The sequence below is a fragment of the Cucumis melo genome, chromosome 2, assembly GCF_025177605.1.
Source record: "Cucumis melo cultivar AY chromosome 2, USDA_Cmelo_AY_1.0, whole genome shotgun sequence".
Lineage (NCBI taxonomy): Eukaryota > Viridiplantae > Streptophyta > Magnoliopsida > Cucurbitales > Cucurbitaceae > Cucumis > Cucumis melo.
In genome coordinates this window covers 10,079,797-10,105,380 of record NC_066858.1, presented here as the reverse complement: position 1 = coordinate 10,105,380, position 25,584 = coordinate 10,079,797, and the positions used below count along the sequence as shown (strand labels likewise).

The window sequence follows — 25,584 nt, the reverse complement described above, 5'->3', positions numbered from 1 at the left end:
GCATCATTAGTCTTTTTACACACTAAAAAATGCGCCATTTTCTAAACTGATCAACGACTATCAAGATAGAATCATAACCATGTTGGGTTTTAGGTAAGCCAAGAACAAAGTTCATAAAGAGGTCTTCCCAAATATTTGTGGGGATAGGGAGTGGACTGTAACGACCCGACTCTTTATGCTGAATCGAAGCGGTTACTGAATCTAGGATCAGTGTTTAAGTCATAAAATCTGGTGTAAATAAATGCAAAGAAATCTAGCAAATGTATTTATGAAAGATAGTTAAGGTAACATGTAGAAATACGAGTTAAGTTTAAAATCCCTAAGCGGGCCCTATCTACAAAAATAACCAAAGTAAATATGCAGAAAGCCGAAACATGAATTTAACTGTAAAGTAAAACATGTGCGGAAGCAGGAAAACCCCTATGGCTCGCCACGGTCACTTCGCGTCGCTCGCCAGCTTGCCTTTGCCCTTACCTCGTCCTCTACCTGAAAACATAAAATGAAGAGAATGAGTATAAAAAAATACTCAGTAAGGGACCCACTACTAGTCCCACTAGGTGCCTGTTGGCTTCCCTATCGAGTCCTGAAAACTGGTACCCAATCTCTGGCACGTTCCCGAACACGTGCAACATGCGCTCCCGTAGGAACGAAACTCTGGTCTTCGGTGCCCGGGGACACCTAGGACAGTCGGGATGCGAGGACCCCGTCGAGTCACTCGAGTCATGTCTATATCATGCTAGACTGGCGTCCCGTCGGACCACACAGTCCTCAATAGGTGGTGATCCCGAAGGACACCCATGCAGGTACGACTCTACTGGGTTGCTAACAGGGACCCTAGTCTTAACATACATATACATCTCATCATCATACAACTATGACGAAATAGTGAACACTAGCTCCCTTCCCTTCCTCAACAGTCTCTACATCGTCAGAACAATTCCAAACATTTCGGTCATATGCTACCGAGCATTCGTATCACAACGTCCTCCTACAGTCAGCAGTTCAACCCAACATACGGCCACATACTACTGAGCATTAATATCATAACATCGTCATACAGTCAACAGTTCAATACACCATACGGTCAATCATCAGTATGCATATCTCACAGTATGCGAAATCTTACAATTTGTTCATGGGTCTAGTAGTAGAAATCTCTTACCTCGAGATGTTGCTAGATGAGTTCCTACTGAGGAAGTCCTAAGCTGCAGCAGCTATTTGGTCCAATTTGCTTCTTGAGGAAAGTAATTAAATTAATTAAATTTCCAAATTAACTCATTTAATTACTGGGCAGGCTAGGGAATTTGGAAATTACCAAAAATTTAGGTGGAAGGAGCCAAAACAGGCTTGGCGGCTCGACTGGAAGAAGACAGGACCGGCTCGGCTTGGCGTAGGCGCGGCTCGGCTCGGTACAGGGACTTCGCGTGCGGCTCGGCTTGCTACAGGGAGGGGGCGCGGCTCGGCTACGCGGAACGCACGGCGCGGCGCGGCTGCACGCGGGGAGAGCTGGGCACGTGTGGCGCGGACGCGGGTTTCGGTTTCGGGCGCGCGGGCGGTTCCGGGTTCGGACGCGCGGGTGGTGGTTCCGGGTTCGGTTTCGTCCGTCGGCTGGAGGCAGGCGCGTTCGCGGCTTCGGTGCGGCTCGGGTGTAGGCGCGTTCGCGGCTCCGATTTGCAGACGCGTTCGGCTGGCGACGCGGCTTCGACGTGGAGATGGATCTCGGCGACGAGTTTCGGCTGATCTGCCTCGGATCGAAGCGGCGCGAGGGGTGGCTTCGGCTTCCAGTCGTCTTGCAGACGCGTGAATGGACGGCTTCGACTCGGCTTCGGCGTGCGAGGAAGCTTGGACGAATTCTGGCGCGGCTGTGCGTGTGGCGTGGGTAGGCGGCTAGGGTTTCGCGACGGCGGCGGCGGCGGTGGCTCGCGGCGGCGGCGGCGGCGCGGCTAGGGTTTCTCGGCTTCTTCTTCTTCTTTCTCTTTTTCTTTTTCCTTTTTCTTTTCCTTTTCTTTTCCTTTTCTTTTCCTTTCCTTTTCCTTTTATAAAATAAATTCCCCTCTTTTTCTCTTCTTTAATAAATTCCAATTTCACTCTTCTCTCTCTAATTTACCAATATTTCCCCCAAATTCCTCCTTTCCCTCAACTTCCAAATACCAATTAAATCTTTAATTACCAAGTATAATTAAAGTTGAAATTTGCTTAATATTTTAAAAGGGGAAAAATTCACATCTTGATGACATAAGTTTCATTATTTAATTATAAACAAATAGATGAATAAAATAAAAATAAATAATTGAATTAAAAACGAACGACATGAGATCATTGGGGTGTTACATACTTCCCCCCTTAGAAAGCTTTCGTCCTCGAAAGCTCTACTCCTCGAACAGCTCTGGGTACTGGGTCTTCATGTCCTCTTCTCTCTCCCACGTGGCCTCTTCAACTCCATGGTTCTGCCAAAGGACTTTGACTAGTGGAATATCTCGACTACGAAGCTTCTTGATCTCTCTTGCCAAGATCTCGACAGGCTGCTCCTCATAGCTCAAGTTCTCACTGACCTGTAGGGGCTCGAAGTCCACGATGTGCGTCGGGTCTGCGACATACCTCCTCAACATGGAGACATGGAATACGTCATGTACTGCTGAGAGGGATGGGGGCAAGGCCAAACGATAAGCCACAGGGCCAACCCGTTCCAGTATCTCAAATGGCCCCACGAAACGTGGACTCAACTTCCCCTTCTTCTCGAACCTCAGAACGCCCTTCATCGGTGCTACCTTCAAAAAGACCATATCTCCCACTTCAAACTCGAGGTCCTTACGTCGTACATCAGCGTAACTCTTCTGTCTGCTCTGTGCGGTCAGCATACGAGCTCGGATCTTCTGTATGGCTGCATTGGTAGTCTGCACTAACTCGGGGCCTAGCATCCTCTGCTCTCCAACCTCGCCCCAGCAGACAGGGGATCTACAGCACTTGCCATACAGACCCTCAAACGGAGCCATACCAATGGTAGCCTGGTAACTGTTATTATAGGCGAACTCCATTAGATGCAGGTGGGAGTCCCAACTTCCTGAAAACTCTAGCACACAGGCCCGCAGCATATCCTCCAAAATCTGGTTCAGTCTCTCTGTCTGACCATCAGTCTGAGGGTGGAATGCCGTGCTGAAGTCCAGCCTCGTACCTAATGCAAGTTGGAGCCCTTGCCAAAATTTCGAAGTGAAACGGGCATCCCTGTCTGAAACGATGGATACTGGTACTCCGTGCAGTCTTACTATTTCCGTCATGTATAACTGCCCCCACTTGCTGGCAGTGTACGTGGATTTCCCTGGCACGAAGTGGGCTGTCTTCGTGAGTCTGTCGACCACAACCCAGATCACCGTGTAGCCCTTCAAGGTCTTGGGCAGTCCCGTGATAAAGTCCATCGACACACTCTCCCACTTCCACCCTGGCACACTCAAGGGTTGCAACAACCCTGCTGGATGCTGCCTAGGTGCCTTCACCTGCTGGCACACCAAGCATCTACTGACAAAGTCTGCCACATCCCTCTTCATGCCCCTCCACCAATAGACACTCCTTAAGTCCTGGTACATCTTCGTACTTCCAGGGTGCATGGTAAACGGGGAACTGTGAGCCTCAGTCAAAAGCTCTGTCTTAACTGCGCTGTCTTCCGGCACACACAGGCGCCCCTCAAACATAAGGCCATCATCAGAGGATATAGAGAACTCTTCACCTTGCTCCGTCTCTACCATACGGCGTTTCTCTGCCAAGTAAGGATCACTCAGCTGAGCAGCAATGATCTTTTGCCTCAAGGTTGGCTGAACTGCCAACTGAGCCAACTGTGCGGCAACCTCACCTACTGAGACTGCAATCTCGGCTCTCTCCAAATCCCTGAGTAAGGGGGTCTGCTTCGTGATTAGCGCTGCTGAATGTGCAACCTTCCTACTCAGCGCGTCAGCCACTACATTTGCTTTACCTGGATGGTACAGGATCTCGCAGTCGTAGTCTTTCACCAACTCGAGCCACCTCCTCTGCCTCATGTTCAACTCCTTCTGAGTGAAGAAATACTTCAGGCTCTTGTGGTCGGTGTAAATCCGAATCTTCTCACCGTACAGATAGTGCCTCCATATCTTCAGTGCAAAGACTACAGCTGCCAACTCCAAGTCGTGGGTAGGGTAGTTCCGCTCATGATTCTTCAACTGGCGTGAGGCATACGCAACTACCTTACCTTGCTGCATCAGGACACCTCCCAGTCCTTTCTTAGAGGCATCACTATAGATCACAAAACTTCCCGACCCATCAGGCACTGTCAGGACTGGTGCCGTCACTAGCTTCTGCTTAAGCTCTTGGAAACTACTCTCACATGCTGGGCTCCAGACAAAAGGGGTTCCCTTCCTGGTCAACTGGGTCAATGGGCTGGCTATGCGTGAGAAGTCTTCTACAAACCTCCTGTAGTATCCTGCCAGACCCAGAAAACTGCGAATCTCACTGACTGTAGACGGTCGAGGCCAGTTGGTCACCGCTTCGACCTTAGCTGGGTCCACCGAGACTCCCTCACTGGAAACCACGTGCCCTAAAAATGTCACCTTCTTTAACCAGAACTCACACTTGGAGAACTTGGCGTATAGCTTATGAGCTCGAAGGGTCTCCAAGACTTGGTGCAAGTGCTCTTCGTGTTCGGCCTCAGTCTTGGAATAGATCAAGATATCGTCAATGAAGACTATGACGAATTGGTCTAGAAAGTCCTTAAACACCCTGTTCATCAAATCCATGAACACTGCAGGGGCATTAGTTAAACCAAAGGACATCACTATGAATTCGTAGTGTCCGTACCTCGAACGAAAGGCCGTCTTGGGAATATCACCGTCCCTAATCCTCAACTGGTGATAGCCTGATCGCAGGTCGATCTTGGAAAAGACGGTGGCCCCCTGTAACTGGTCGAACAGGTCCTCGATTCTGGGTAAGGGGTAGCGGTTCTTAACTGTCACCTTGTTCAATTCTCGGTAGTCAATGCAAAGGCGCATCGACCCATCCTTCTTCTTCACGAACAACACTGGGGCTCCCCAAGGTGATACACTGGGCCGGATAAAGCCCTTGTCCAACAGCTCCTGTAACTGGACTTTCAACTCCTTTAACTCGGCTGGGGCCATTCTGTAAGGAGCTCTAGAGATAGGGGCGGTGCCGGGCTCTAACTCAATGGCGAAGTCTACTTCCCTGGGAGGCGGAAGTCCTGGGAGTTCGTCGGGGAAAACGTCAGGGTACTCCCTTACTACTGGTTCGGAAGATAGGGAAACTTCTGGTTCTGCCATATCTACTACGTTCGCCAAGATACCCCAAGTACCCTGGCTAAGTAGCTTACTCGCCTTCATTGCTGAGATGACCTTGGGTATACCTACCAGGCCTGCTCCTCTAAATTTAAACTTATCCCCTGAAGGAGGGTTAAAGACTACTTCCTTATTGAAACAGTCTATGGTTGCATGGTTAGTGGACAACCAATCCATGCCTAAAATTACGTCGAAATCTTGCATATCTAGCACCAGTAAGGTTACATCCAAGGTATGGTTTGCTATTTCTACCCAACATGCCCTTATTTTTTCCTTAGACAAAAGGGCCTCTCCAGAAGGAGTAGAGACAGACAAGGCACTACCCAACGGTTCTACTTCTAAACCCGCATGCTTGACAAAAATAGAGGATATAAATGAATGCGATGACCCCGAGTCAAATAGTACCAAAGCATAATGCCCCAAGATTGGGAGCGTACCTGTCACCACCGTACTAGCTCGCTCGGCCTCCTGCCGGTTCGTGGCAAAGACTCTCCCCTGCTGGGGAGCAGAAGGCTGACGTGGCGTCGTCTCTAAGGGTTTCCGAGGACACGCATCAGCAGTGTGCCCCGGCTGCCTGCACCTGAAGCAGACTCCACTCCCAGCTAAACATTGTCCTCCATGGACCTTCCCACAGGTAGTACAAGTGGGTAGCTCTCTCAAAGTTCTCCCAGCTGCTGCCAGCTCCCGACGGTGTCTCTGGAAGACACCTCCTGACCTCGGAGTCCGCTGTGGTATTACGTCGGGCTGCGCCTCCGCCTTCCTCTTCTGTCCCGAGGCTGACCCTGTGCCGACAACCTTAGATTGACCAGCTCTCTCATGCAGGCTCAGATCCAGTGCTATGCGTAGAGCATCCGCATGAGTGGTTGGTCGAAGAGCTCGTACAAAACCCTGGAGGTCTAACCTGAGGCCATTAACAAATCTCTCAGTCCTGGCGGCCTCATCCCTTACCACATCAGGGGCAAAACGGGACAACAGGTCGAACTCGGCATCATACTGTTCCACGCTCAGTTTGCCTTGCTCCAAGTTTAGGAACTCTTGGAGCTTGGCGTGCTTCACGTTGGCAGAGAAGAACTTAGCATAAAAGCTCTCCCTGAATTGCTCCCATGTGATCTTGCTGGCATCTCCTCCCAGCGCCCTCTCAGCAGTCTCCCACCAGGCAGTCCCCCTATCCTCCAAACAGAAAGCTGCACACTGCACCTTCTGGTCTTCTGGGCACTTCATGTACCTGAAGATCGTCTCTATGGATGTCAACCACAGCTGGGCTCTAAAGGGGTTGTCCAAGGATCCGTCGAAAGTCTTCGGGTTGTACTTCCTAAAATCCCTCAAGTGCTTGGCCTCAGCTGACAGTTGTACTGGCACCGGCTGAGCTTCCACCGGGGCTGGAGGGATGACGGGCTGGTCCTGAACAGGGGCTGGAGGGACTACAGGCTGGTCCTGAACAGGGGCGGCCTGGTTCTGCTGAGCAGCGAGGAACGGCGCTAGAGCAGCTTGCAGCATGGCCTGGTAACGCTGCTCCATTGCGGCGAGATCCGCCTGAGTGACCGGTGCATTAGGGTTGACTGGTACGTCGGGGTTGACTGGCGGCGCGGCAGGTTGCTCCGCCGGTTGGCCACGACCGGCTCCCCTGCCTCCCCTGCCACCTCCTCGGCGTGCACCTCTACGTGGCGGCATTCTTCCTAAAATTCACCAACAAATTTTTCACCACTAGAGCTCAATATTCTCACTCTAAGTCTAATCTAATCAGGCAACATTATAATCTTAATATTTGTAAAGCTTTAGGCATACCTGGCGAGTGACGAAGGACCGTATAGCCATAGGGTGAGGTAAAAATCAAAACAAAATGACTTACATCATAAGTCAGTCTACAGGACCTAAAACACTGGGCTCTGATACCAACTGTAACGACCCGACTCTTTATGCTGAATCGAAGCGGTTACTGAATCTAGGATCAGTGTTTAAGTCATAAAATCTGGTGTAAATAAATGCAAAGAAATCTAGCAAATGTATTTATGAAAGATAGTTAAGGTAACATGTAGAAATACGAGTTAAGTTTAAAATCCCTAAGCGGGCCCTATCTACAAAAATAACCAAAGTAAATATGCAGAAAGCCGAAACATGAATTTAACTGTAAAGTAAAACATGTGCGGAAGCAGGAAAACCCCTATGGCTCGCCACGGTCACTTCGCGTCGCTCGCCAGCTTGCCTTTGCCCTTACCTCGTCCTCTACCTGAAAACATAAAATGAAGAGAATGAGTATAAAAAAATACTCAGTAAGGGACCCACTACTAGTCCCACTAGGTGCCTGTTGGCTTCCCTATCGAGTCCTGAAAACTGGTACCCAATCTCTGGCACGTTCCCGAACACGTGCAACATGCGCTCCCGTAGGAACGAAACTCTGGTCTTCGGTGCCCGGGGACACCTAGGACAGTCGGGATGCGAGGACCCCGTCGAGTCACTCGAGTCATGTCTATATCATGCTAGACTGGCGTCCCGTCGGACCACACAGTTGTGATACGAATGCTCGGTAGCATATGACCGAAATGTTTGGAATTGTTCTGACGATGTAGAGACTGTTGAGGAAGGGAAGGGAGCTAGTGTTCACTATTTCGTCATAGTTGTATGATGATGAGATGTATATGTATGTTAAGACTAGGGTCCCTGTTAGCAACCCAGTAGAGTCGTACCTGCATGGGTGTCCTTCGGGATCACCACCTATTGAGGACTGTGTGGTCCGACGGGACGCCAGTCTAGCATGATATAGACATGACTCGAGTGACTCGACGGGGTCCTCGCATCCCGACTGTCCTAGGTGTCCCCGGGCACCGAAGACCAGAGTTTCGTTCCTACGGGAGCGCATGTTGCACGTGTTCGGGAACGTGCCAGAGATTGGGTACCAGTTTTCAGGACTCGATAGGGAAGCCAACAGGCACCTAGTGGGACTAGTAGTGGGTCCCTTACTGAGTATTTTTTTATACTCATTCTCTTCATTTTATGTTTTCAGGTAGAGGACGAGGTAAGGGCAAAGGCAAGCTGGCGAGCGACGCGAAGTGACCGTGGCGAGCCATAGGGGTTTTCCTGCTTCCGCACATGTTTTACTTTACAGTTAAATTCATGTTTCGGCTTTCTGCATATTTACTTTGGTTATTTTTGTAGATAGGGCCCGCTTAGGGATTTTAAACTTAACTCGTATTTCTACATGTTACCTTAACTATCTTTCATAAATACATTTGCTAGATTTCTTTGCATTTATTTACACCAGATTTTATGACTTAAACACTGATCCTAGATTCAGTAACCGCTTCGATTCAGCATAAAGAGTCGGGTCGTTACATGGACAATAAAGGTCTTGGTTGGAACTAGATCCTTTAGAGCTTTGGCTTATGAAGCATCGTTTAACCAAAAATTTTTTTTTTTTTTTGATTTTTGCCAAGTAGAGTTAAGGTTTTGTCTCTTCAAAAGCTGCCGGACAAACCACTACTATGAGCTTCTTTTAGAAGGGATTCTCGAAGGGAAGTGTGTGGGATGTATAGAGAGTTGTTTTCAAAAAGATAACCATAAAAAATGTGAAAGTCATTAGCCGGGAGGTGGTTGCTGCATTTAGACCAAATGTCTTTAAAATCAAGATATAAGTCTTGAATATGAGAAAAAGCAATGATTTCACCTTTATGTAAAGTTAGAAGAGTACCTTTTGCTTAAAGCATTTGCTACTTTGTTAACAATACATGGAGTGTGTTTGATGACAAAATCAAAACAATGTAGAAATTGAAGCCATCAAGCATGCATACGACTAATGGACTTTTGATATTGGAGGAACTTTAAAGAAAAATTATCAATGGATAAAATAAATTCTTTTCCAAGAAGATGATGTTCCCATTGTTTTAAGGCAAACTAGGGAATATAATTCTTATTCGTAAGTGGGTCATTTCTGCCTAGATGGACTTAGTTTTTTGCTAAATTATTCAATAGGATGTTAATCTTGGCTGATGACAGCCCCAATACCAACTCTCAAGGCATCTACAGTAACTTCGAAGGGTTGTTGGAAATCTGGAAATCCTAAAGCAGGGGTAGTGCTTAAAACTATTTTTAATTGGTTAAAACTTGTCATTTGAGCATCTCCCTAAGAAAAAGTATTGAAAGTAGAGACAAAGACATACACCGATTTACGGGGAAACCCGAGTACCGGAAGAAAAACCACGATATATCGTTCTTATTATTTTATTTTCTTATAAATTACAATATGTACAATGAGGGAGATTAAATAGAATACACAAGGGCAAGAGGAAAAAAGGAAAAAAATATTTTTGGTAAACTTTCCCAAACTAATTTTTCCATAAACTAACACTCCCCCTCAAGTTGGGACGTAAATATCAATGAGACTCAACTTCCTAACAAAAAGTCAAAGTTTGGTATGAGAAGCCCCTTGGTGAGAACATCAGCAACCTGTTGGCTCGAAGGGATGTACAGAATGCATATGTTCTCACTGTCAAATCTTTCTTTGATGAAATGTCGATCAATTTCAACGTGTTTAGTTCTATCATGTTGAACTGGGTTAGCAATACTAGTAGCGGCTTTATTATCACATAAGAGCTTCAACGGAGTCTCACATTCCTGATGAAGATCAGACAGGACTTTCTGGAGCCAAAGTTCCTCACGTATTCCCAAACTCATGACTTGATATTTGACCTCAACGCTGCTTTTGAACACAACACTTTGCTTCTTACTCATCTAAGTTGCAAGATTGCCCTAAACAAAGGTACAATAATGGGATGTAGACTTCTTGTCAACAATAGATATTGTCCAGTCCGATTCAGTATTGCCTCAATGGTCTTCCTATCGATCTTTCTAAACACCAACCCTCTACTATGTGTTGTTTTCAAGTACCTCAAATTCTTTTGACAGCTTTCATGTGATCCTCATAGGGAGCATGCATAAACTGGCTGACAATACTCACAACTAAAGAAATATTAGGACGAGTATGGGATAAGTAAATTAATTTGCCCACAAGGTGCTGCTGATATTGTTCTTTATCAACTGGAACTTGATCATTGGAGTTTCCTAGTTTACAGTTGAATTCAATAGGAGTGTCAGTAGGATGACATCCCAACACACTTGTCTCGGTTTGCAAACGAAGGGTGTATTTTCTCTAAGACACGGAGATGCCTTCTTTAGATCTGGCCACCTGCATTCCAAGGAAATATTCAGATTTTCCAAATCCTTGATTTCAAACTAAAACCCCTTCTTCTTTAGTTGAATGATCTCATGAGTATCATCCCCTAATAGCACAATTCATCGACATTGACATAGACAATCAATACTGCGATTTCTGTTGCCTTGGAGACTTCGGTGAACAAGGTGTGATCAGAGTGCCCTTGATTGTACCTTTGAGACTTGATGAAAATGGAAAATCTGTCAAACCACGCTCTTGGTGATTGTTTCAACCCATATAAGGATTTTCGAAGGTTTACATTCGAAGCTTGTAAACCTGAATATTAAATTTAGCTTCAAATCTTGGAGGCAAACATATATATACTTCCTCTTTAAGACCCCCATTCAAGAATGCATTCTTAACATCAAGTTGATATAGGGGCCAATCTTTATTCACTGCAATAGACAACAAAACTCTAATAGTGCTTAACTTTGTAACAGGAGAAAAAGTCTCAGAATAGTCAATCTCATAGGTCTGAGTGAACCTTTTTACAGCTAGCCTGACCTTATGTCTGTCAATTGTACCATCTACCTTGGTACTTTAGAGTGAACATCCATTTGCATCCCACAATTTTGTGTCCCTTACGTAGGTCGAAAATCTCCCAATTCTTGTTCTTTTCAAGGGCCTTTATCTCTTCCATGACAACAGTCTTCCACTCAGGACAATCTAAAGCAATGTGGATATTTTTAGTATCACAGTAAAGTCAAGGCTGGCTGTGAAGGCTCTGAACTGAGGAGATAGGTTCTCATAAGAAACATAGTTAGCAATAGAGTGCTTAGTGTAGGATCTAGTACCCTTCCTTAATGCAATAGGCAGATTAAGAAAGGGATCGAACTTATTGATATTTTTTGAACGATCCTCCTTAATTTCATTTTTAGTAACTCTTGCACTGACCTCATTTCATCATTGCTGCCCTTTCCATCCAGGATGACCTCAGTATCAACATTACCCTGTTTATCTATATTTTCAGGAATAGCTGTCAATATGTGAGTCAATAGAATCAGTCATGCCTTGGTCTTGTAAAGGTTCAGAATCTTGGACTGGAGCTAGCTGATTAGCAGGAAACCCAACTTTTTTTCTAAGATTCCTCCTATAGTAGGTTTTCGAAGGAACTTGGTTCGTAGGTAGGACGTAGTGAGAATCTGGGCTATGTATGGTAACGAGAGTAGGACTGGTAGACTCTAAGGAAATCACCCAGTTAGAGTTTGGCTCTTCACTCTAAGGCAGATATGACTTTTTAAGATACTCTAAGGGGGCCTGAATAAAGGTGGTCGGCCAGAATTAGGTGGCAGTACATAAATTGAGGCGTGGGGAGCAATGTAGCTTGCGAAATTAGGTGGCAGTACAATCATTTTCAGAAGTGCTAAAATACGAAGACAGTAAACTAGTCCTAGAGATACTACTACTAGAGGTATCATCATCAAGGATGTTAAAGTCCCCTGCTATGTCGAGCAGTATCAATCGTCCTCTCCGAGCTCAACTCCTGAAAACGAATGGATTCATGTAGGAAAATAGCTTTATAGTAAAGCTCACTAGTAATCTTACTATAACAAATTGTAAGAGAGCTTAGGCACATGCAAAATATTTTGGAGAGTGAGATCGTCGAAGGGAACTATTTGTCCTTTGCTAGCAATTGAGGCTAAAGAGACATCGCCTATCTGCATTTTCTTATTACCGGCACAGGGGGTTTAAGAGACAGAGTGCTTCGAAGAACTTGTCAGGTAATCTATTATGGAATGCGCCAAAGACTTGCTAACTTCAACCCCCGACCGGTTATGGATTTGATAAGTCCGGTTACCATAGAAGTAGGGTTGCTGTAAAGGGTCAATAGACAGCGGTTCATGAACTGACAGATTTTGTGGTGGCTGTCCGTAACCGGAGAGCAGATGCTGCGCGTGGGGATGCGGCTGACCGGAAGGGTGTGACGGTTGGATGGGCGACGGTGCATAGAAGAGACTGGTTATAACAAAGGGGAAGGTGGTTATAACAAACCTTTAACAGAAGGTAAAACTAACTAATAACCTCATGACCAACCAGAGGTTGGTTGGAAATCAAGAATTTAAATAAAAGACTAAACTAACTAGTTACTAACTAATTGATAACCTACAATTAGTTATAACTTCTACATCAATAGCTTATTGTACGCAACATGCACTATTATTGATTAACCAACAGGTCGGTTTTTCACAGCAAAACCAACCCCAACCAACTTAAACCTTTGAACCGACCAATCAAAGTTGATTTGTTTGGTCAGTTCGGTTTTTCTATTTGTGACGCTCACTCCTAACATTCTATGTGAAGAAAACTAGTAATCATGTCAACTACTCTTGCAAGCATGCCTTACTCAAGTTGATCTCGAATGCACGTGTACATATATAAAGTTTAAATATATCGTACCTATAGCCCATTGGTGTATGATTCATGAATATTTACATTCAGGAGTACTTGAATATGCTTAATTTTATCTGTTTCAATACTTCCATTTGTTTTTGAAGGTGTTTTGGGAGCCTTTTGTGGAGCCTTGGAACTTTACATTAAACATGACTCGGAAGCAAGAGAGTACTTCCCTGTTGAACAGTTCTGTTTTGACTGATGTGCATCTTGTGTCTTCCTCACAGCTTAATTTAAACCTCACAGAATCCTTTACCGAGGTAAAGTTTCACACCTATACGTCGTAACCTTTCTAAATGGCTGTCTATTTAATCGATTTGTCCTGGTTATCTCAGGCCCTGCCTGGATAAATATGCATTGCCATCGTTCTCTTGACATTTTAAATAATATTTTAAAACATTTCAATCTTTAAACCTTTGTACTATTTTTTTGTTAAGTTGCATGAAGACTCCAGCCTCAAAGGCAAAGAAAATAAATTCTAGCTAGCACAATAATTTACAGGAAAAATAGGTATGCACTGAATAGATATGGAATACAGAAATTAATCAAAGATGTAAATATGCAAGATTTTATGTCCATTAATCGTGGAAATAAATCAGATATTTTTTTTAGGATTGTTCAGAATACTCTCCTTCCAAGTAGGTTTGTTTATCTTGTTCATCTTTGTCGTTGAGAGTTGAGTATTTTCTTTTATTATTGGTAGTTTTTATTGTGATTTTATTTTCTCACCCATGCCAGTGGATGAATAAGCGTTTTTTCTTTCAATTTATTTTTTCTTTTGTAGTGTCTTTCTAGAACAATAGACATGATCAAGGATGCTTGGGATCTGTTTGGAAAAGACGATACTCCTCAAGGCCAATTATCGCCAAACTCTCCTCATGCTGAAAATATTGTTTCTGGAAAACATGCTCCCTACATACTGCAGAATCTAACTTCCTTGCCTCTTGAATATCATGTTTATGAAGGACCCTTTGATTCTGTTGAGTTTGACATTGCAGAGTTCAAAGAAAGAAGATATGTGCAACCAGGAAGTTCTGTTCCAATTTATATTAGTGAATCTGCTGAAAAACAATTCTTTCGTCACAGATCCTTTCATTCATTGGAAAAACTAGATGAGCCGCACACATATGGAGTGGGTCATCATTTTATTTCCATCCAGCTTGATGGTACATCTGTACCATCTATTCCCATTTCCATGGATCTTGTTGGACAGACGTACTTTGAGGTTGACTTTTCCAAGACATCAAACGAGGAACTGGATATGTCTGATAACATGTCAGAAGATGCTGATAACGTGGAAAAGTTTCAAAAACATATGAGTGGAGGCTTCGTAGTTCCAGTTGTTTTTGATGTTTCTGTTCAACGCTATGGCAAGCTTATTCAACTATACTCCACGGTATGCCAACATTCAGCTCTGTTATCTTCTATACCCAGAGCGACGTTCTATTAACATTCCCATATTCAGGTTATACTTTTCAACCAAACATCAAGGCCTCTGGAGTTCCGCTTTGACATTCCGTTTGGTTTGGCTCCGAAGGTATGGGCCATTTAATAGGTTAGAGAAACTAATTACAGTTTCTTTGGAATAAATTCTTTATGATCAATTGCTCTTTTCTCTCTCCCTCGCTCTCTGTTTTCTTTTGTAGATATTAGATCCCCTGAATCCTGGTAAAGCAATGCCATTGCCTCTGCATTTGGCTGAAGCTGGTTGTGTGAGGTGGCGTCCTAGTGGAAACTCTTACTTGTGGAGTGAAACTTGTAACCTCTCTAACCTTCTTGCTCAGGAGAGTAAAGTAGGATTATTTAGAGCCTTTGTTTCTTATCCATCTCATCCTAGTAGTGATCCGTTTCGCTGTTGCATGTCAACAAGAAATATTAAACTCCCTTTACATCAGAAGCTGAGGAAGTTCGGTAATGATTTAATGCATTCAGCAGTTGACCCTGATCCAAAAATCCACAGTCCAGCAAAATCACAGGAACGGTGTATTTACCACTTGACCCTTAGCTCTCCTTTGGCAGTGAGGAGTTTTCTTCCTGAAGAAGTTAAACTAATTGTAGATACTGGTGGAATGACACATTCTGCTATTCTTTCAGAGGTTTGTGAGATATATTCTTTACTTTATCTTATCTTTGAAGGTGGAACTACAAGGTTGGCTGCAGTCTTTAATTCTTTTTTTCTCTTTTTTTTCCCTTTCATTAAGTAGCATGTCTACATGCTCAAATATGTTTAGGTTCTGATACATGGTGTGGTGGTGATGTAAATTTTGACCTTTTAGTCAATGTTCTAATATGTAAGTAGTTGAATTACATTTAGGTTGGTGTGGTCAAATATGTTGGTAAAACAATAATTTAATGGTAAATCAACTTTTTATAAAATATTTAAAAGGTCCTAATAGATAATTTTCAATGCATAGAGGGAAAAATTGGGAACTAAAAAGGTTAAACGCAACTTGAGAATCATGGAAGAGATTTAAGTATCATCTGATATATTTAGCCTTCTTATTTTGTTGAAGTTATTGTTACTTGAGCTGAAGTTATCTCCCCTTTGATTATTTCTAGGTCAAAACTTTCTTCCATCATATTGATCCTTCACATGACCTAGAACTTGAAATCCAAATTCATGGATATAGACCTTCATATGTGAAGTTCCCTAGAGCAGAAACATTTTGCTCAATAGCAAAGTTTGATGGAATCAAGTTCTCACTTTCTGAGACCATAATTCTGAGCCCTGGTATCTTGACATTATTTTTATTTTTTTACTTTCTTTGATACAAAAGCAAAAGTATTTACTACTGCCCTTATCTTCTTATAGGTCCAGTATACATAACACTTGATAAGTCGGTGGATGCATTTTCTGGTAGCAGAGAACTCAACTTTTTTGTTCCGTTTCTATTATATAATTGTACTGCCATTCCCCTCTTGATATCAGAATCAGCGTATGAACAAAAAGGTGTGAACATCTTTGTACCATCATACTACGATGTTGTTGAACATGAACGTTCTGCTGGCAAAAGAGATGGTCTTAGCTCAATTACTGTGTGCAGTGGTTCTCATGCTATAGCTCCTGTCTCAACTCCAGAAAACTCAAATCCACAGTTGAACAGTTTGAATGGGAAAACTTTCATTTCACGCAATCATCTTCAAAAGTCTTGTGTCCTTTCAAGCATAAATGATTATAACTTGAAATCCTGCCAAAATACTAGTAATGTAAGTTCAAGTTCATGTGACTATGCATGTGGAAGCGATCCTAATTCTTTAGATTTTAAGCAAGTAAAAGTTAGAGCACATATGTTTTCTCCCAGTAAACCCTCATCTGCAGATGAAGTTATGGTTAGGGTGAGCAGGTTCCTACCAGAATGTGCTGTAGAAGATATTCGTAGTGTTTCTTGGTCAAGCCCATTCTATCTTGTTCCCAGAAATGGTTCAGCTACTGTTCTCATTCCAAAATCGTCACCAAATGCTGCCAATGTGATCTCCGTTACATCTAGTACGATTTCTGGATCTTTTCCTGAGATGACCAGCATAATCATGTTCCAGCCTAGGTAATATTGTTAGCTTCTACCTTGCCAATTATATTTATTTCATTTTCCTCTTATTATTATGATTATTATTAGGGTTATTTTCAAATATAACAAAATGAACCAAAATATTTATATGATATCGCAAAATATTACAGTCTATCTGCATTGGATAGCGATAGACCAAGATAAGATATTTTGCTATATTTGTAAATATTTTCAAAAGTTATATCACTTAAAATAATTTTCCTTATTATTATTAGGTTCTTTTTCAAATATAACAAAATAAACTAAAATATTTATAGATATAACAAAATTTCATTGTTCATAAGTGAAAGACAACAATATCTTGACTACTATCATCCATCACTAGTACACACTAATACATTTCTATTAATGTCTATCACCGATAAACAATGACATTTTGCTATATTTGAAAATAATTCTAGCAGTCTCGTCATCTAAAACTATTAAACCACCAATTTACCCAAAAACTTAAGCTGGTGGTTGAAGGCAAATTTAATTATATATCACTAACACTTCTCCTCACTTGTGGGCTTGAAATATTTGAAAGGCCCAACAAGTGGAAATCAATTTTAATTGGGGAGGAAACGACAATACAGGGGTTTGAACATACGACCTTCCTGGACCACCTGCTCTGATACCATATTAGACCACCAGTTCAGCCAAAAGCTTAAGCCGGTGGTTGAAGGCAAATTTAATTATATATCACTAAGAAAAACAATTACCCTTATTATGATTATTAGAAGTGTTTTTAAGTATAGCAAAATGAACCAAAATTACGAAGATCTATCAGTGTTTGTCAATAGACACTTAAAGTTTGTATTTGTATATATTTTCAGCCGTTTTTCCATTTACAATAATTTCTCTTATTATTATTATGATTATTATTATTATTATTACTATTATTATTATTATGTCTTCTAACATTCTTAATATTGCAGATATGTCATAAGTAATGCATGTTCCCAAGATATCTGCTACAAACAGAAGGGAACTGATTATATCATCCCTTTGGCAGTTGGAGAACATTTCCATCTTCAGTGGACTGATACAACTAGGTATACTGGCTTGTGTGATTGTAGTATTCTCATTGTCACGGTTAGGAATCTACTTGAATTGTTTTATTTATGTCAATCAGAATCCATGCTCGATAAATTTTGACATGATGAAAGAGAGAATGATAATGGTCGAGATATCTACTTATTTCATTCAGAAAGCACTTCTTTCGTTGTTAAGACTTATATAATATATTGAATAAATCAAAGTGTACATAATAACCTATTACATTGGTGAATAAATAGAGACCAAATTTCTAATAAAGGAATACTACGAATACTGGAAATGTTAAATAGGAATAACCCCAAGAAACCCTAATTTGTTGAGTTCACATTAAATATATTTTATTCAATAATTTTTTCTCTTATTAATTTTTTTCTTTTTTTTTTAATTTCATAAAAGAAATAAGTTGCTATTGCAGCGGGACTCATTCTATAAGTACTTCAATAAAAGACTGAACATGAAATTGACAACTTGGACCAAGTTGGATTGATATTCTTTGTTGTCTCTGTTTATTCTTGATGAAGATCTTCTTTAGGCTATTTCCCAACTGGCAGTGGTGCTTACTGTGTACTACCCATCGAGTAGTTTTTTTTAAAACGGAACATATCAAATTATTAATTAATGATGAGCAAAACCTAAGGATTAGTAGGCACACTAGGACTTCTCAACTAGGTCGATACCCCCTTAGTGTCCTCAGCATGTCCAAATGCTAATAATAAAGAATGGATTACAGCCAAATACAAAACCAGAGCAAACCTTTCCCCATAGGCTAACACGATGCAGTCTAATAATAGTAATAGAAAAAATACACTTCCTATCGCTTGAGCTTTGTAGCAAATCACAGGTAGCATGTAAAGGACTCAGAAGATGAAGGCCTCCCAATTCAGTTGGATCTCTTGAAAGGAATACTCTTGGAAAGATTTGGATAAAGAACACCACGACAAGGCATTTAATTGGACGAAACTCAAGGCAATCGTTCCAGCCTGCAGATTTATCAAGGAAGACTCGTTGAGATTTCTTTCTATCTGTAATTCTATTAGAAATGCGTTGACGTTGTTGCACCATAAGAGGAGAGAATTTTTCTTAATGACTAAACCCGTCAGAATTTGCAGCACATTATTTCTGATATTATTGTTAAAAATCCCAAACAATATTGAATATTTGCAGCAGTCGGTTCCACCAGTTTACAGCATAAGCGACAGCCAAAAATAGGTGCTGAAGATTTTCCTGGTAATTGAGACAAAAGGGGTGGCACATGTGGGATGAAAGGTAATGGGATGGGAGCTTTTTCTGTAATACCGAAGCACAGTTCAGACTTCCAAACAGCATGTTCCAAAGACTCCTTTGCAATGCATTGTCATTAGGTGAAGCTGGGGATAGATGATAGACTAGAGATTTAATAGTGAAAGAGCCGCTTAGACAAGCAATCAAACTCTTTTATCTAAGGAGGTATTTAACATTTTTCCTTCCAGTGAACTCAACAAAGCCTGAACTCCATGAGGTCTTAATCAGATTAAAGTCGATTGTCACTTGCTTTGTTTCCTGAATCAGAACCATATCTGAATTTGAATACTTAATAATCTTTTCAAAGCCAGTGTTTCGATTTTCTTTGAAGACCTCTTGTGTTCCACTAAATTATCTTCATACTTTCTCTTTTCTCAAATTAATTCAATCTCACAAGCTATTAAGAAAGGAACCAAATCTTGATTCAAGCTTGCAGCTTCCTTTTTGCAAGATTCTTTGGATTCTGGAGAAAGAAATAACTTGGGAAAATATGGCTCAATGTAATGAAGAATCTCAGCCTCCTCTTGTTCTTTTTGATGTTCCTCCAACTCCTCTAAATTCTCAATCTCTAACTCTTCGCTGCTTGCCTTGATTATCAATGCTTCATCTTCTGAGAGTTCCTTCTCAGGACTTCTAATTTTTTAAAAATGATGTGGACTACCTTGCGTAAAGTTAATGTCTAAGCCTGGAATTTTAAAATGAGATTGGTAGAAATTCAAGTTAGAAAATGTGATCATACGGACCTGTTGCAATCAAAATTGGAGGTTTGAATCTTCATATAGCTTTCTTCTAAAAGGTCAGAGTTCATTAGGGTTGTTCAAGTATTGTGGAATGATGTTCTCCCTTCTATAAAAAATTTCTAAGCAGTCTTGAATCTTTGATGATTCTTTGTAACGGATTGAGCAAAGGGCTTCTTTGCAGAGGATTTTTCCTTTTTTATTTCAAAGAAGATGGAGTGAATCTAAGGGGAAGGAGGAAATGAAAAGCCTTTAGAAGAAACAGTTATGGACTAAGGAGAATTGGCTTTCTCAGGCTCTTCCTCTTCCCCATTTGCATACCAAAAGCCAGGTGTTACTTCATTGAGTCTTTTATGGGGTCCATTGTTTCTGAGCCAAGCCTAAATAAGGCATAGGATTCATTTGAAGAAGCATCAGCGTGGTTGCTGCAATTTATTTTTGGCCGCCAATCTTCTCTTTCATCAAAGGCTTCATTAATTTTTCAATGGCGCTTGACTCTTCCTCTTCTTCACATGTTTTTGAATTTTGGCGCTTGAACTGTGATGCCTTCTCCGGTGAGGTTGTATTGACTATGACAGTGACCGACCAATCAGACTTTGCATCTTTCATGACTTTTCTCAAAGCTTCAAATGGTTTTTTGTAATCGATGAAATTTGCATAAATAGATGTTTTCCTGTTAGAAATAATGGGCTTATGTCATAACAAAAGATCATGGGTAGTTAAGATTTACTTTGCCCCAATTTTTTATTCTTTTAATTAGGCTCATGTTGCCTATAAATTTTCACATTTGTACCTTAATGATTATTAGAAAATAATAAGATCATCAGCACCGTTACTAGGGTTTCCACGTAAAATTGTGTCTTTTGTCTCTACTTTCGTTATTTCCCATTACTGGAACTTCCACTAGAACTTCTTCATCAATGGCAACTGAACTTAATCTACTCAAATCAATCAGATTAATGTAATCACTAAAAAATAGATCTTTTTTAATGGACTCTGGATCTTCAGCTGGCTCAAAGTCCCCAAAGTTAAGGAAAAAACTTCCCCTGTTTTCACTCTTTAGTTCAATAGTAGCTGGTAAGAAGCCGCATAAGTTCTTTCGTACTTGAATTCTTGCTTCGGAGCAATTATTGAGATTAATAGCGCCCAATGCTATGCAATCCAGACCTCCAAAATATGCACCAATAACTTCAAAAATCTCGATTCGCCAAAGGTTGAGAGAGAGGTTCTTGATTGATATCCACCCTCCAAAACCTCCTACGAGAGTTGGTCTACTATGCTTATCTTCATCCCATTTTTCAAAGAGGATGGTATTTTCTATAATCGAATCACCTTCCTGGAGTGATAATCAGATCTTCAATCTTTCCTTGAATTACTCTGAAAACAGCTTTCTCTGCAAACAACAGATTGATGCTTATTTTCAGATGAAAACAATTCCTCCAAATAACTCTAATATCCTTCCACTCGTCAAATGCAAATAATCTTTTAAGTATCCAAAGATGGGATAAGTCTTCCTATAAAATGTCTTCTGACATCCGAACTTTTGCTCTTGATCCTGGCCAGTAGAAATAGGAAATGTTCCTATGGTCTGTTTTGGAGTACTAAAAACAAAGTATATTTCTTTTCCGGAGAACTTGAGTTCATCTGCATAACTTGAACTGGTTTTGGAAGGTGGGATGTTCGCAACCCTAACTGATCACAATCAGAGTGTAGTTTGGATTGCCATAATGTGTAGTCATAAATCGTCAAAAAATTCTTTATCATATTCAGGAAGCAAAACAATCCTTGCTTTGAGTCTCTTGAAAAGATGTGAATAGATTGGATTTTGGAGGCACTTTGAACGACACACATCATAAACCAACCTGATGGGGTTCAGAATTCTGTCAGTCTCGTAGCTGCCTTCCCATCACATCCGTTTTTTTTTTTAAGAACATCCAATCAAGTTCTTTGACTAGACCTGAAATTGAATCAACAAACCATTATAGTTGGTGCTTGGATAATCTAAGAATTTTTCGGAAATCTACGTCTTCGATGTGAGACCCCTTTTTAAACCAAATGCAGTAATAGGAATCTATGATTTTGCAACTCTTCACTTTCATTTCTGAGTCCATTGAATACGCCTGAAGTTTGCTGAAGTCGTGGCCAGAACAGGGGGAGGGAGACGAGAGAGAGGAGAGGGAGGAGAGAAAGGTGAGAGAATTTCCCTTTTTCAGAAACCTTTTTTGAAATAAAAGTGCTTATCGAGTAATTCCACCACACTACCCATCAAGTAGTTTTGATGCAATATTCATTTGATTGGTTTGCTTGTTATATTCCCATATCCTTTTATGGTGATAGCCAGTTATTTTGTTTTTTCTGTTTATTGCATAACACGTGCTTTTGTTCTCTTATTCACTCCCTTGCTTGCCTGATTTTCAACTTATGATCAGGGAACTACTGGTTTCTGTTCGTTATAACGAACCTGGGTGGCAATGGTCTGGCAGTTTCATACCTGATCAACTTGGCGATACTCTTGTGAAAATGCGAAATTATATCACTGGTTCTTCAAAAGTTCTTAGAATTGAAGTTCAGAATGTTGATGTATCAATTGACAATAAGATTGTTGGAAATGGTCATGGAAATTTAGGGACAAATTTGATTCTCCTGTCGGATGATGACACCGGATATGTACCTTACAGAATAGATAACTTTTCAAAGGAGGTAGGTGACATTGTTCCTTAATCATTTGGAAAGAATATTTTAGGTTTTAATTTTTATATTTCAGTGTTTTCAATATTGTTTTAGGAACTTTCCAATGTAAAAAATGTGTTTTTTATTCTCTTGCTTGAGAGTTATCTACAGCCCTAATGGTATAATTGAATTGTCCATGCTAAATTGATACAAGAGATTTTTGTTAATGTTTAAAAGTTGTGAACACAAGTAGATAAGTATTTTATATTTATAATCGTAATGCAAAATCCTCCTAATTAATAAAAGAAATTAATCCTAATAAATAGAAGAAACTAATCCTAATGGATTAAGGATTTGATCCTAATACCCTATTCCTACTGAATCATTCTATCCCTCCTAAAAAAACTCGTCCTCAAGTTTTAAAACGAAAATGAAGGGAAAAATAAAAAAGTAAGCCACTCAAAGTAAACATCTTGGAACATTCAACATAAAAAATATCTAATCTTCATGATCAAGCCAATGAATCCAAGAACTAATTTGTTAAAAAAAACCTCTATTATAAAAAGAATGTGCAAAATTTTCAGAAAATGAGGATAAACCCTTTTGTAAGAGTGAAGAAAAACCAATTGGGGACAGGTTTTTGCAGTTCATTAAATTTGTGTATGGGTCGGTCAATAGACTTGAATAAAAGAGAATGAGGTCCAAATTTGAACTGTATTTGGGTTTGTGTTTTAGGCAGAAACAGAATACATGCATCATGGGTCTTCCGGGTAGGGTTTGAAAAACGGATAAAATTTTGTTAGACCAAATGGGTTGCCAAGAAGATGTGATGTCTTCTTCTCCTTAAAGTACAACTGCAAATGGCTTGCCATCACGCTTTTGAGGATCTTCTTCATCAATTACATGATTTTCTTCTTCTTTTCCACAAACGATGTATCTTTCATCTTCTTGGTCGGATATTTTGGTTTGGTAACCTCTGCCTATCCGACGAAATACCCAAATTTTTTTATTTGAGACATGTGATCTCCCCCGTGGTTTCGTAGTCGACTGTAATTAGGTTTTCAACTTTCTTCAGACCAGTTTGCCCGTGGGTATTTTTTCTTTTTTGAGAAAATTTGTGTGGACTCCTCGATTTGTTTTCATCATTTTCTTCCTCGTAGTGAATTTCTTGAATTACATCTTTTAAGTTCTTGCAAATGTTCTGAAAATTGCTTCACTTTTTGAGTTCTCTCCCAACAAACGTTAGGTTTTCTTGACATCTTTATTTCTTCAAAAACTTTACTAGTGATATACAAATTGGGTGTTCTTGAATAAGCTTCTTCATCATAGTTGTTGTTGGAGCGATTCTTGAATTTTCTGGCGTATTCTCTGTCTTTCTTGGTTGTTCACCGTAACAAAAATAATAATTTCTAACCAAAATTATAGACTTCTATAAAATTCCTTTCTTGGAAAATCATGATAATTCTTTTTTTATATATAATTTTAAGGGTTCCCTTTTTAGATGCCTGTTGCCAACAGGCTCAACTCACAGAGCTTCCTCTCACGGAGAGTTTCTTGGTCTTCCACCGATGTCAATCAACATTGGCCCAGACAGCAACCGGCACAACTCACAAAGCTTCCTTTCACAAAGAGTTTTTCGGCCTAAACTCATGTAAACTAAATAAGAGAATTTCATTGATGTTTAAAAGTTGTGAATACAAGAAGACAAGTAATCAATTTATAATTGAAAAGCAAACTAATCCTAATACATATGGTTTAAGGATTTGACAATAATAACTTATTCCTGTCATAATTAGTGAGTTATGTAAGATAATTGATAATACATTTTACTTTTTATTTTTCTTACTTTAAAATAAATTATTAAAAGAACACTTAATTTATGTTTTGGTTGCTTCTTTGACAGAGATTACGAATTTACCAACAAAGATGTGAAAATTTCGAGACCATTGTTCACCCTTATACATCTTGCCCATATTCTTGGGATGAACCTTGCTACCCACGTCGTCTAGTTATTGAGGTGGGAACCTGTGCTCTATGTGTTGAATTAAACTACCACTTCTTGATTGTTATATCTGCTAGTTTTATCTGCTAACAAATTTCTTCTGCGAATTATTAGGTTCCTGGAGAGCGCATACTAGGATCTTATGCTCTTGATGATGTACAGGATTTCGTTCCTGTGTGTTTGCCATTAACCACTGGGGTATTTTCTTTTAATTTTCGTTGTTTTAGCACTATATTCAGGATTTGGCTAATGATAAGCTGGAGAAATATTGCCAATCTAAACTAAAAATCACAATTCTATGGCAACTAATAAACCTTTTTATCATAAATTGGGAAATGGTTATGTATGACAGTAGTTTGAATATTGTTGAACAAATAATTGTGTGATACTGAAATTTGTTCTTATGATCTGTCTGACTAAAAATGAGGAAGACAAGTAAAAGAAAAATTGATCATGGAGAGTCGTTTTAGTCTGAGTGCAAACTATTGGAGTTTTAAGGGCTAACATGCTTCCATGGTAATGAACTGTTCATTTCACTGTTTTCTTTCTAAATGGAGACGGCTTCTTTTTCACTGTTGTTCGTAGCTATGCATTGTTATGCTTATTACTTGACCTTAGCAACTGCAATATATCATCTAGCTTTTAACTTATCTCTAACTTGTGTCTCAGAAAAATGAGAGGATGTTGCATTTATCGGTTAATGCTGAAGGAGCAACAAAGGTATTTTCTTATAGTCAACTTGTGTTTTTTGAGCCCTTTTATAAAATTTCTTAATTGCAAATACTTCATCGAAAGTTCTTTATAACATATCATTTTGATTTTTGGTTCTACAGCTTTTCAATACTCAATAGTACTTTTGAAGTTATCATGGGCTTTTGAATATTTGCAAAAGTACTTTTGTTACCTTGAATTCGTGGAAACTGCTTTTTAGCTATCACAAAAGTGATTTTAACCATGCTAAAACTCTCAGATACGGTCTATGTAGTACACGTGATTTATCTTGAACTATTTTTCAATTGTCTTGCTTTGGTTGCAGGTTTTGAGCATTGTTGATTCAACCCATCATATTCCAAGTGTCTCTCATTTTGGAGAAAAGAAAAAACTTGTTCAGAAACAGGAAAAGTTCATTGATTACACGGAGAAATTTTCGGTTTTTATATCTTATATTGGTATATCATTAATTAATTCTGCCCCTGAGGTTTGTATATATGTATTTGAACATAGCTTTCAAATTGTTTCCTCATACTTTTAAGTTCTCTGAAATTCTTCTTATTATATCTATTTAGGAGATGGTATATGCTTGTGCAAAAAACATAACAATCGATTTGCTGCAAAGTTTGGATCAACAGAAGTTCTCTGTAAAACTGCTATCTTTTCAGAT

At 40.3% G+C, this 25,584-nt stretch overlaps 2 protein-coding genes across 6 annotated transcripts in view; one reads left to right on the top strand and one right to left on the bottom strand.

Annotated features, from left to right (window-relative positions):
- The window catches only part of LOC103487213 (uncharacterized), a 106,475-nt gene that overhangs the window by 71,765 nt on the left and 9,126 nt on the right, over window positions 1-25,584 (top strand). For all 5 annotated transcript variants that reach the window (XM_051081657.1, XM_051081659.1, XM_051081660.1 and 2 more), the window contains 13 exons: window positions 13,014-13,169; window positions 13,694-14,305; window positions 14,375-14,446; window positions 14,556-15,005; window positions 15,469-15,640; window positions 15,722-16,451; window positions 17,393-17,509; window positions 21,961-22,231; window positions 24,105-24,218; window positions 24,318-24,401; window positions 24,873-24,923; window positions 25,240-25,401; window positions 25,490-25,584. The exon at window positions 25,490-25,584 is cut by the window's right edge and continues 222 nt beyond it. In XM_051081657.1, coding sequence (XP_050937614.1) covers window positions 13,014-13,169; window positions 13,694-14,305; window positions 14,375-14,446; window positions 14,556-15,005; window positions 15,469-15,640; window positions 15,722-16,451; window positions 17,393-17,509; window positions 21,961-22,231; window positions 24,105-24,218; window positions 24,318-24,401; window positions 24,873-24,923; window positions 25,240-25,401; window positions 25,490-25,584 — 3,086 coding nt within the window. The remainder of the gene's footprint in view (window positions 1-13,013; window positions 13,170-13,693; window positions 14,306-14,374; window positions 14,447-14,555; window positions 15,006-15,468; window positions 15,641-15,721; window positions 16,452-17,392; window positions 17,510-21,960; window positions 22,232-24,104; window positions 24,219-24,317; window positions 24,402-24,872; window positions 24,924-25,239; window positions 25,402-25,489) is intronic.
- LOC127148254 (uncharacterized) lies at window positions 267-7,196 on the bottom strand. The gene is made up of 2 exons (XM_051081661.1): window positions 5,750-7,196; window positions 267-486 (listed from the first exon to the last, which is right to left on the bottom strand). The coding sequence occupies exons 1-2, from the start codon at window positions 6,981-6,983 to the stop codon at window positions 437-439; spliced, it is 1,284 nt and encodes a 427-aa protein (XP_050937618.1). The 5' UTR covers window positions 6,984-7,196; the 3' UTR covers window positions 267-436.